The sequence below is a fragment of the Rhinatrema bivittatum genome, chromosome 7, assembly GCF_901001135.1.
Source record: "Rhinatrema bivittatum chromosome 7, aRhiBiv1.1, whole genome shotgun sequence".
NCBI classification, from domain to species: Eukaryota; Metazoa; Chordata; class Amphibia; order Gymnophiona; family Rhinatrematidae; genus Rhinatrema; species Rhinatrema bivittatum.
The window spans coordinates 182890429-182902943 of NC_042621.1; the positions used below are offsets into that span (position 1 = coordinate 182890429).

General features: G+C 44.7%; 1 protein-coding gene across 1 annotated transcript in view; it reads right to left on the minus strand.

Annotated features, from left to right (window-relative positions):
* Nucleotides 1–12515, minus strand: part of PAOX (polyamine oxidase) — a 56537-nt gene that overhangs the window by 12706 nt on the left and 31316 nt on the right. Inside the window, exons 5-6 of the mRNA XM_029609600.1 lie at nucleotides 11577–11689; nucleotides 2198–2355 (exon numbers count right to left, since the gene is read on the minus strand). Coding sequence (XP_029465460.1) covers nucleotides 2198–2355; nucleotides 11577–11689 — 271 coding nt within the window. The remainder of the gene's footprint in view (nucleotides 1–2197; nucleotides 2356–11576; nucleotides 11690–12515) is intronic.

Here is a 12515-nt window from a genome sequence, read left to right on the forward strand (position 1 = left end):
CTGGGCTGCATAGAGAGAGGGATAACAAGTAAGGAAAAGGAGGTGATGATGTCCTTGTACATATCTTTGGGAAGGCTTCACCTAGAGTAATGTGTTCAGTTCTGGAGACCATATCTCAAAAAGGATAGAAACAGGATGGAGGCAGTCCAATTAGGGCAACCAAAATGGTGTGGGGTCAGTATCGGAAGACTTATGAAGAGAAACTGAAGGATCTAAATATGTATACCCTTGAAGGAGGAGGTGCAGGGGAGATATGATGCAGACCTTCAGATACCTGAAAGGTTTTAATGATCCATGAATTTCCCGTCTTCCTTGGAAAGAAATCAGTAGAATTAGGGCTCATGAAATTAAACTCCACCAGGGACCATTCAGAACCAACAACAACCAACAAGAAATATTTCTTCACGGAGAGGGTGGTGGATGCCTGGAATGCCCTTCCTCCGGAGGTGCTGAAGACGAAAACAGTCAAAGAATTAAAAAAGGCATGGGATAAGCCCTGTGGATCCCTAATGACTAGAGAATGGAAATGAAGGAAAGGGTGCATGGGGTTAACTTGCTGGTGTGGCGGTTACTACCCTTAACAGAAGGTATGGGGATTAGAACCCTTACATAAGAACATAAGAAAATGCCATACTGGGTCAGACCAAGGGTCCATCAAGCCCAGCATCCTGTTTCCAACAGTGGCCAATCCAGGCCATAAGAACCTGGCAAGTACCCAAAAACTAAGTCTATTCCATGTAACCATTGCTAATGGCAGTGGCTATTCTCTAAGTGAACTTAATAGCAGGTAATGGACTTCTCCTCCAAGAACTTATCCAATCCTTTTTTAAACACAGCTATACTAACTGCACGAACCACATTCTCTGGCAACAAATTCCAGAGTTTAATTGTGCGTTGAGTAAAAAAGAACTTTCTCCGATTAGTTTTAAATGTGCTCCATGCTAACTTCATGGAGTGTCCCCTAGTCTTTCTACTATCCGAAAGAGTAAATAACCGATTCACATCTACCCGTTCTAGACCTCTCATGATTTTAAACACCTCTATCATATCCCCCCTCAGTCGTCTCTTCTCCAAGCTGAAAAGTCCTAACCTCTTTAGTCTTTCCTCATAGGGGAGTTGTTCCATTCCCCTTATCATTTTGGTAGCCCTTCTCTGTACCTTCTCCATCGCAATTATATCTTTTTTGAGATGCGGCGACCAGAATTGTACACAGTATTCAAGGTGCGGTCTCACCATGGAGCGATACAGAGGCACTATGACATTTTCCGTTTTATTCATCATTCCTTTTCTAATAATTCCCAACATTCTGTTTGCTTTTTTGACTGCCGCAGCACACTGAACCGACTATTTCAATGTGTTATCCACTATGACTTAACCAAGAAGCTTTGATGTAACTGCAATATTGCTCTCTGCTTCAGTGGCAGGGGAAAAAAGGGAATTAGATTCAGACAATAATCGACAAGGGTTCCGACTTTTACAGTCTGGGGAACAGAAAAGCATGGGGATAACCTGCACGGAGTAGCTGTTACTACCCTTATAAAGCATGGGATTATTACCCTTAACCAATAAGCTTTGATGCCTTTGACGCAATTGCAACATTGCTCTCCACTTTGACGGCTGGGGGGAGAGGTATTGGATTCAGGTGACAACCAACACGGGCCCTGACTTTTACAGTCTGGGATACTGATACGCCGACCTAAGAGAAAAAGCACAAGACTGCTTCTAAGGCAAAGCATGTCAAGCAACACTGTATGAATTTTCAAGAAGACTCATCACCCAGTAAAAGAGAAACATGGGAGTAACCTGCGCAGTGCGACAGATACTAACATAAGAAGCTTGCTGGGCAGACTGGATGGACCATTGAGTCCTTTTCTGCCATCATTACTATGTTTTCTCAATATTTTTTACCCTTTTTGCCTTCATATCATAATGAAACACATCTCAGGTCTAACTCTTTAATTAGAAAGTGGCTCAGAGAATCCATTAAAGGTTGGTCACCATACACCATAAGCATGCTAATCTCCAAAAAATTTAGCAGCTCTTACCATTCGGGACTTGTATTGCTAATGACTTGGAACATGCCTTGAGAGATTACAGCACTCGGCTCCAGCACATGCTTCCACTTCTGGCAAGTGTTTACTTACTTGAAATCCCTTACATGCCCATCTCCTTCAGTGTTGTGTGTAATGAAAATTACCTTGGATGCAGTTTGTCCTTCAGGAAGTGGCTGAGCAATTGTGTCAATGTCTTGTCCTGAGCATCCAACTGCTACATAACTGTACGATCCTTTGGTGTATGCACTGGTGTGCCAGTTGGTTCTCAAAATATTTATGGGTGGTGGAAGCTGTGGATTTCCTAAACCAAGGAATAACACAAATGAGAAGGCACAGCATTTTTTTTTAATTTTTATTTTGTCACTTCCCTTACTGAATTATAATTTGTAGGATTTCAGTCAGGCATGAAGTTACTGGAGAGATACTATAACCTGCACTGGGCCATTTTTTATGCTTAAGATATTTTAAGAAAATCTTTTTAACGTTTTAGTTGTATTGTATGCAGAGTGGATGGGCCCTTTTGATCTTTATCTGCCAGCATTGACTATGTGTTATGCCTTACAGTATCTGTAAGATAAGCATCTAATTTAACATTATTTTACATGCTCTCTCTTAACCTGCTTTCTCTGGAACATGTTTCTTACTCCATTATTACCTTTAGAGAACATCTTAAATTTTCATATGTTTTTTGTTATGTGGAAAGAAAGCAACAGTAAATGGATTGTGCACCAAAGATCCATACTTCAATAGCCTCACCCAAAAATCAGTGCTGAGATAGTCACATTGCAAACACAGCTATTCCAAGCTTGGTGAATCAGCTGAGATTTTATATATAATATATATATAGTAACCCTCAAACAACTCCACATGGCCACATATATACGCGTATATGGCTGCACAGAGATCTACAATAGTATTTTGTAACCCATGCAAATTAGAAACACTCATATTATAAAATATGCATATCTCTACTCCACAACCTACACATGTATGTATACATGCAAATATATGCAATGCATTGAAAGCACATACTTTTCCTACCTAATTTTAAAATATATGTGCATATATTTTACGTGTGAAAAAGTAGGACTTGCTTGCATAATACCTGATTTCCACTCAGAAGTCACTATATTTTAAAACATGCACATGTAATTTAAATACCAGTTTTCTGATTTCTCCACCAATTCATTCAGGCCTTCTCCAGATCATTGAGACCTTCTTGATTCTTCAGCCTGAACTCCCCCCAGTTCAGCCAGACACCCCCCCCCCCCACCCAGCCTACAGCACACAATAAACAAGTCTGATATCAATTACACAAGATAATTAACAGGTATAATGTACATGCGTAAATATATTATAAAACAGCAATTTCCATGTGTAACTGTAGGCCCCGCCTCAGAATGTCCTTTTTTTTTCATATATATAGGTGCATGTGAAACATAATGTACATGTGTACTTTCGATATTAATAAAATAATACCTATCAAAAGTCTTGGCGTCTTTATAGATGCCACTTTATCATTTAAATCACAAATTAAAGTACTTATCAAAATTGGATTTTTCAAATTACATTTGATATCAGGTTTACGTCATCTACTTTATAATTCTGACTTTCATACTATCGTACGGGCTATTATTTTTCCACATCTTGACTATTGTAATAGTCTGCTCTTAGGTTTACTAAAGTCCACTTTGCAACCCTTACAGTTATTACTTAATTCTGCTGCGAAATTAGTATCGAACACAAAATGATTTGATCATATTTTGCCCATTCTTTCCCATTTGAAATGGATATCAATTTCTGAACATATTAAGTATAAAATTTCCATGATTGTGTTTAAACTTCTTAGCCCTGACTCTCCTCCATGATCTAATGCTTTATTAAGAATATATCAGCTGACTCGTGAATTGAGGTCATCTCAACATGGATTACTTGATATACCCTCCATCCGCCTTGCTCATCTTACTACCACATGTGAAACAGCTTTTTCTGTTGCAGCCCCCACGACTTGGAACTCTTTACCTTTTGAGGTGCATGTACAAGATAATATAAAAAAATTCAGGTGTTCTTTAAAAAGCTTCCTCTTGCAATATGCCTATGGTGGGTTCTGAATAACTGACGATGGTTAAGGTATCTTTTTGATTGATCTGGTTCAATACAGATTATTGTTTGGAATTTTTTGTGTTTCTTTTATAATTTTATTTTTAATTTTTAATTTTAGTGATTTGATGTTGTTTTGTAATGTATTATGTATTGTTTTTTATTTTTATATGTAGTTTTTAAATTGCTTTATGTATGTTTTATTGTAAATCGCTTAGACCTTTTTGTGCTAAGGGATTAATAAATTTTAATTAATGAAATGAAATGAGTATGCTACTTACACACACATATATGCTATTAGTACTTTGAAAATTCACTCCATAGTTTTCAAAATGATATAGGTGTCCCCTGTTTTCTCCCTCCCTCGTTGCAGTAACAATTCTTTAATGGGAGCCATTCATCAGACTCCTTCTGGAATCACGGGCTCTGAATCTGGTCACTGGCCATCATCCCTAAGCAATTACCATGATACCGTCCCCTCCCCCCACCGGTGGCTGCGAACACTGCTTCTGCAACATCCATATTCCCAGCCGATCTGGGGATGAGAATTTCTGAAGCAGGGATTGACCCTGGGCCCTTTCACAAGGCAGTGCACTGCTACTGAGCCATTGGGCAGGTCCAAAGTTATAGTATATATATTAATGGCATGGGCATTTCTACATAACTAGAATCCGGTTTATCAGCTTAAGTAAAGCAAAGGCAAAGACTTGGCATCTGTTACTGGCTGCTTCTGTAAGCCCATTTTATCTACACTTGTTGAATCTCTTCAGAAAAGCAGCCTCACGTACAGAAAAGGAAAATTTGTTCTTACCTGCTACTTTTCGTTCCTATAGTACCACAGATCAGTCTAGACTCCTGGGTTTTGCCTCCGTTCCAGCAGATGGAGACAGAGAAAGTTTCACAGACCCTGCCTCTTAACCCGGTGTGCCACCTGTAGTCTCTCAGTATTATTCAGTACCCAAGCAGAAATTAGTCAAAAAACTTCTAATAACCCAACACTATAATATCCCCCAAACAAGCAGAGGAAAGAAGAAATTCATAATCGAGAATCAAAACCAAATTTGGAACCATTCTTGAAAGACTAATGATAAACCTGTGCCATTCCTCAGAATTCTTCAGAATTATTATAGCAAAGAGATGGAGCGGACTCTCCAAACCTCCTCTCCACCACCAGATGAGACTCTGGACTGATCTGTGGTACTACAGGAATGAAAATTAGCAGGTAAGAACCAATGCTCCTTTCCCTGTACGTACCCAGATTAGTCCAGACTCCTGGGATGTACCAAAGCTTCATTAAATGGGGTGGAACTGCGAGACTCCCACTCTTAAGTACACTCTCACCAAAGCCCATGGGGCCTGTACATCCAAATGATAATGCCTGGCAAAAGTTTGCAATGACTTCCAAGTAGCCGCCTTGCAAATCTCTTGCGGCAAAACTTGCTGACATTCGGCCCAGGATGCCACCTGGGAACTGGTAGAATGAGCCCTTAACCCCTCCGGGACAGGATGACCCTGACTAATGTACGCGGACTCAATGGCATTCTTTAACCATCGCGCGATTGTGGCTGTTGACACCTTAAGACTCTTCTTTGCACCACTCCATAACACAAAAAAGATGATCCGACAAATGGAAGCTGTGATTGACTTTAAAATACTGCAACAAAGCCCTTCTGACATTCAGACACCTTAATTCTTTTGCATGAGTGCACCAACCTCCACATTTGGAAAAGCTGGCAACTCGACTGACTGACTTAAGTGGAACACCGAAGCCACCTTCGCAAAGAGACTCTGGAATCCGAAATCCGCAAAAAAGCTTCTCTATATGATAGGGCTTGAAGCTCTGACAACCTCCTAGCTGAACAAATTGCCACCAAGAAAACCACCTTCAAAGTGGGATCCTTTACAGTGGCCTTTTTAAGAGGCTCAAAAGGTGCCGCACACATGCCCTTGAGGACCAAGTTAAGGCTCCATGAAGGGCACACCTTATGAACTGGAGGGCACAAGTGTTTCGCTCCACGGAGGAAATGTACCACATCTGGATGTGCCACTAGGGTTGTTCCATGAATCTTGCCTCGCAAACAGCCCAGGGCTGAGACCTGTACTCTCAGGGAACTCTGCAAAAAAGGCCAGAATCTGCGCCACCGACGCTCGCTGAGGATCAACCCCTTGCTCCGAACACCATGCCTCAAAGAGTCTCCAAACCCGGACATACGCCAAGAAGTAGATGTCTTTCAAACCTGCAACAGAGTAGAAATAACATCCTCCAGATATCCTTTCTTCCTTAATTGCCTCCTTTCAAAAGCCAAGCCGCTAGACAAAAGCAATCCGCTTGATCTGAAAATATGGGGCCCTGGCATAGGAGATTTGGCAGATGACCCAGTCTTAATGGGCCATTCCCTGCTAGATTGACCAAATCTGCAAACCAAGGTCTCTGTGGCCACTCCGGTGCCAGGAGAATCACTGTTTATGGATGGAGCTCTATTCTTCTCACAACTTTGCCCACCAGAGGCCATGGTGGGAACATGAAAATCAGGATATTGCGTGGTCAAGGAAGAACCAGGGCATCGACCCCTTCCGCTCTGCGCTCTCTTTTGCGACTGAAGAAGCGGGGTGCCTTGGCATTCTGCTGAGTTGCCATCAGATCCATATTAGGGAAGCCCCATCTGCCCATAATGAGACTCATTGCCTCCTACGATAGCTCCCATTCTCTGGGATCCAACTGTTGACGGGTGAGAAAATTTGCCTGCACATTGTCCGACCCTGCTATGTGGGAAGCTGCTATCATGGCAAGATGCCGCTCCACCAGTCCATCAGCATCTCTGCTTCTAGAGCAACCGCCCAACTCTTGGTACCACCTTAGCGGTTGATGTAGGCGATCGTCGTCGCATTGTCCGACAGGATCCTAACTGAGCGGTTGCGCACAAGGGACACAAACTCCTGCAAAGCCAAGCACACTGCTCTCATCTCTAAGTGACTGATGGACCATGACGTTTCCTCCGTCGACCATTGGCCTTGCACAGACTGAAACTGACACATTGCTCCCCAACCGGAAAGACTGGTGTCACTACCATCTATTGTGGCACCTCCAGGTCCACCCCACGGCACAAATGGTCCTGACCAAGCCACCACAAAAGACTTGACCTGGCTGACTCTAAGTGGCAGTGGAAGATGAAATTGCTCTGTCATTGGATCCCACCAGGATTGTAACGCTTTCTGTAGAGGTCTCATATAAGCAAACACCCAAGGGACCAGCTCCAAGGTAGATGCCATGGAAGAGAGGACCTGTAAGTAATCCCAGAACCTGGGCACTCGGGCCTCCAAGAGTTTCCAAACTTGAGTCTGCAGCTTGAAAACCCGCTCCTCTGTGAGAAATACCTTCCCCACTCAGGTATCAAGGAGCGCGCCCAAGAACTCCAGAACCTGCAAAGGAGAAAGATGGCTCTTGGACAGATTCACTATTCAGCCCAAGGATCTCAAGCGGTGCAACCCTACATCTACCGCCTGCTTGCAAAGGTCCTCCGACTTTGCTCGGATCAGCCAGTCATTCAGATATGGATGAGCCAGCACCCCGTCCTTTCTGAGGGCTGCCACCACCACCATCACCTTGATGAAGGTCCTTGGGGCCATTGCACAGAAGAGTGCAAAATTGAAAGTGCCTCCCGAGAATCATAAACTGGAGATACCTCTGATGGTCCAGGCAGATTCCTATGTGTAGGCATACTTCTGTTAGATCCAAGGAAGCCAAAAACTCCAAGCTTTGTACCGTTGCAATGACAGACCTCAGAGTTTCCATCCGGAACTGGGGTATTTTGAGAGCTATGTTCACCTTCTTTAAATCCAGAATTGGATGAAAAGTTCCTTCCTTTTTTGGTACCACAAAATAAATGGAGTAACGTTCCATCCCTTGCTCCTCCTGGGGGATGGGAACAACAGCTCCCAGCATTATCAGTCTTTGGATGGTCTGCTGAAAATTTCTTTGGTGGTGAAGCACCTGAGATATCATCAACAGGTTTCTTAGCAGCAGAACAAATTCTAAAGCGTAGCTTTGTCCTATCACACTTAGAACCCACTAGTCCGATGTGATTTTGACCCACTCCTCGTAAAAAAGAGTCAACCAACTCCCAATGACTGGGACTGAGGAATTGGCCAGCCGCACTTCATTGTGCAGACTTGGCTCTGCCAGCCCCTTGGCCGGAGCCCTCTCGGTTCGCTCCTCGTCCACAAAAGGACGAGGAGCGAACTAAGACTAAGACCTCCCCGAGGTCTGTCTCTGGCCCACACCTGGAGATCTGCTCTGACGGAAACGCCTTTGCCCTAGAAAGTGAGAGCAAACAGGGAGAAATCCTTTGGGCCCTTTCGGCTTATCCTCTGGTAGCTTGTGCCTTATTATCTCTCAGATGCTCTATCAGCTGCTCTAAGTATTTGCTAAAAAGAAGCTTGCCCTTAAAAGGCAGCGCCCCAAGCTGAGCCTTCAATGAAATGTCCGCTGACCAGTTTCATAACCATAGAAGCCTCCTGGCTGAGACTAGGGACACCAATGTTCTAGAAGAAGGGCAAATAAGATCATATAAAGCATCAGCCCCATAAGTGACCGCTACCTCCAAGTGTTTCGCCTGCTCAGATTCCTGGGGCGACAGATCCCTGGCACTTTGTTACTGTTGCACCCATCTCAAGCTAGCCCGAAGCATAAAGCTGCTGCACACTGCGGCACGGATGCCAAGAGCAGAAACCTCAACAATCTTCTTGAGGTGCACCTCAAGCTTCCTGTCCTGCAAACCCTTCAGAGCTGCCACGCCAGCATATGGAATGGTGATCCTCTTTGTAACCACCGACACAGAAGCATCCACCTTTGGTACCCTCAAGAGCTCCAAAGTATCTTTGAGCAAGGGATAAAGCTTATCCATGGCTCTGCTGACCTTAAGGCCAGTCTCTGGAGTGTCCCACTCCCTGACCACCAATTGCTTGACCATCCTATGAAAAGGAAAAGTCCTGGCTAGGCCCTGTAAGCCAGCCATCACCTGGTCCACTGTGTCCTGGTCCTGCTCCTCAGGCGGAACCACTATCCCTAACTCCGCCAAGACATACAGGATCATAGGACTCAGCTCGTCCCTTTGAAACCTTGGAATTGTCCCCCTCCATGGAAGGAACCTTCCCAGGTTCATCCTCTGGATTCTGACCACTCTTGGGCGGGACAGCATCTTGAGGACCATCTCCTGAGGGCAACTCCTGATCAGACTCCTCGGAGGAAAAATCATCCGTGGCCCTCTGCACCGCTAAACCTCTGACCTTATGGATCCTTGTAGCTCCCGGAGCCTCTGAACCCTTGGGCACCTTTCTGGGCGGGTCCTCAGTAGGTCTGCACTTGGGAGAGCAGCACTCCTTGGACCTCCGGGCCAGATATGCCTCATGCATTAAAAGCACAAACTCTTGAGAAAAGGAAAAGGACCATACAAATCCCCCTCCAGGGGAGCAGAATCCCTGCCTGATTGCCCCTCCAGGATTCTGTGGGCCTCAAAGGGGCTAGATTCAGATGGCGATAGCGCTGGCAGGAGATTCCCATCCCCCTGCCGCCCTCTCCTCAGCAGCCACAAAAGTTTTCAAAATGGCTGCATTCCCGCACTTAGCGGGAACAGGTCGACTGCTTTCTCCAAAGCAGCCAGTGACCTGCCAGGCCCATGCTGCTTGATGCCATCACAGTTCCCCGCGAGGTACCCTCCCCACCGGAGAGGTAGTGGGAGCATCAGCCGACCTTGGAGAGCCGCGAGCTCTCCATACGCAGAGCATCGGCTCACACGTGGCATGGCTCGGTGTGACCTCGACCATGCAGCACACGCTGAGATAGAGACGGGATCGGGAGAGCCACAAAACTGATCTCCTTCGACCAGCCTACCTCCATCTGCACCGGCGCAAGAAAAAGCCAGCAGAAAAGAAGTACTGTTTCCTCTTCTCTTTTTCTACTTTTTTTTTTTTTTTTAAATATAAACTTTGCTGAAAGACAAAAATCTCACTTCTCTTTAAAGAAGAGTGGCAGAGGCTTCCATTGATCCTTCAGAACGGGAGGGAATTGGACCACCAGCCTTCAGCCCTGGCGTGACAGAGAGAGCAATTTAGGATCCCCAGCCCCTGCTCGTCCAATCCTTCTGTTGGGTTTGTGGCATAGTGTGGACTCTTAGTCGCTGTGGCGATGACTCCTCCCACAGGGAGGGGCCCTGTGGGGAACCACAGTGATAGGCTAGACTCAGAGAGCAGACACTGGAGATAGAAAATTTTTTGTACTGCTGTAGATAGATGGTAATTATGCAGGAAGAAATGGCAATGAAGTCCAGCAAGTTGCCAATACGCTCAGACAATCTTAGATGTAGAAGTCTCACCCGGATGTTCAAGGTTGGTAGTGTTCCACAGAGTGGGATAAGCCGAACCTGGTGGGTAGAAATGGAGAACTGGAACATAGAGGTTCTCACTGAAGAGTAGTGCAGGAATCCTCCTAGTAGATGATGACGGTGGGACTCGAGGTCCATGATGCAGGATACTCTGAGCTGGTAAGGCCCTCGAGGAGTGAGTACCTGGAAGCGCAGATAATCCTGAAATGAGAAGAGGGACCTCCGAGGAGCGGTTATCTGAATTAGTAGTGGATCCCCGAAGGGTAGTTGGAAGCGAGAGGCCCCCGAGGAGCGGGTGCCCAGAGCTTCTTCAGGAGCGAGATACCCCGGAGGGTAGCGAGGAATCTAAGCGTGCAGCTTAGAAGCGGTTAGAGTAGCTAAACCGAAGTCCCTGCTAACTCGTTCGTTGGGAGCGGAGTGGAGGCTTAAATACCCGGAGGTATTGACGTCATGCGGTAGGGACGCCCCCAAGGTTCCCGCCATGACGTGTAGATAAGCGTAGGCAGCATGCGCGCACGTGCCCTAGGAGACACCGGGAAGGAGCATGGCGGACGGAGACGCCCATGCTGAGTTGGAGACACCGAGGGTATCGGCACTCTGCACTGGAGGCAGCCATCTTACCCATGGAGGAGGACAATGGTAGAAAAGAGGTGAGGCAGAGCGGTCGCAGCCGTCTACGACCGACAGACGCAACACCTACGACCAGGAGGGATGGCTCCACCAGGATCTGCCAACCTCCTTGAGGAAAATCTCAAGATGTCCAAAAATCCTTTTTTTTTTTTAAATTTGGGTACAGAATGGCAGGTTTTGCACCACCTCCATCTGCTGGAGACAGAGAAATACTGAGAGACTGCAGGTGGCACACTGGATTAAGAGGCAGTGTCTGTGAAACTTTCTCCATCTGCTGGAAGGGAGGTAAAACCCAGGAATCTGGACTGATCTGGGTACGTACAGAGAATCTTACCTCTGCAGCTTTCATTTCATGAATAAATGGCTACAGGTTTACATAACAATAAGCTTCTCATAATCTTTGCATAAATACCTGTGAAACTTCGAAGGACCTCTGTTACAGAAGTCACTACTTCAGCATCTGTCAATGTTTCCATGAATTCAGATTCATGCCCAGCAATAAAACCACACAGAACATGGCCATAGCTATAAATAAGGGAAGATATTAAAGACTGTGATGGACGTTCAGCTTTTGTCATTCAAGAACTGCAAGATAAGAATATTTAAATCAAGTACAATTAGGTGAGCGTCAGATAAATCTTAAACTGATTGGGTATGGCAGCTTTGCTGGCAAGACCATTCATCTGTACTCCGAGATGCAGAACTAAAACCCATTACTGCCAGTCCCTGTATGTTTTAACTCTCACCCCACATATCACTCTTCAGCTTTCCTGATTCAGCCTATCACTGAGCTTTTTGATGTGTATACATTTAAGGCATTTCCTCATAACTTAATAAAGTTCTTTAAGATGCTGTGCGTGTGAAAGACACAATGTAAAGCCAAAGTTCCTAAGGTTGATAAACGTCAAGGTCAAATATGTTCTTTAGGCGTCCACACAAAACATGTCCTGTTTGACTTCAATATAAAAGCAGAAAATGAGTGAAAGATTGTCATAGATTCACAACTTAATTAAAAAAAAAATGTGAATGCCACCTATAAAGTAAAATCTGAATAAAGAAAACACGTTTTTAGATTTATACATACAAATAATTCACCAATGCACAGGTATCTGTCACTCACTGCTAGCTCATAGGCTTTCTAAATAGACTTGATCAGAACTGTGAACCAAATGCTAGGTAAAATGGAAATAAAGATATGAATTATATAGAAGCTTTGAACAGTATACTTAGTTTCCCTGTTGATGCTTACTTGCATATCATGGGGGAAACTATGAGTTCTCAGATCAGGAACAACTTGTGGCCTTTTAGAGAGGCAAAGCCCATTTACAATCTTCTTTGCCACCTCTAGCTT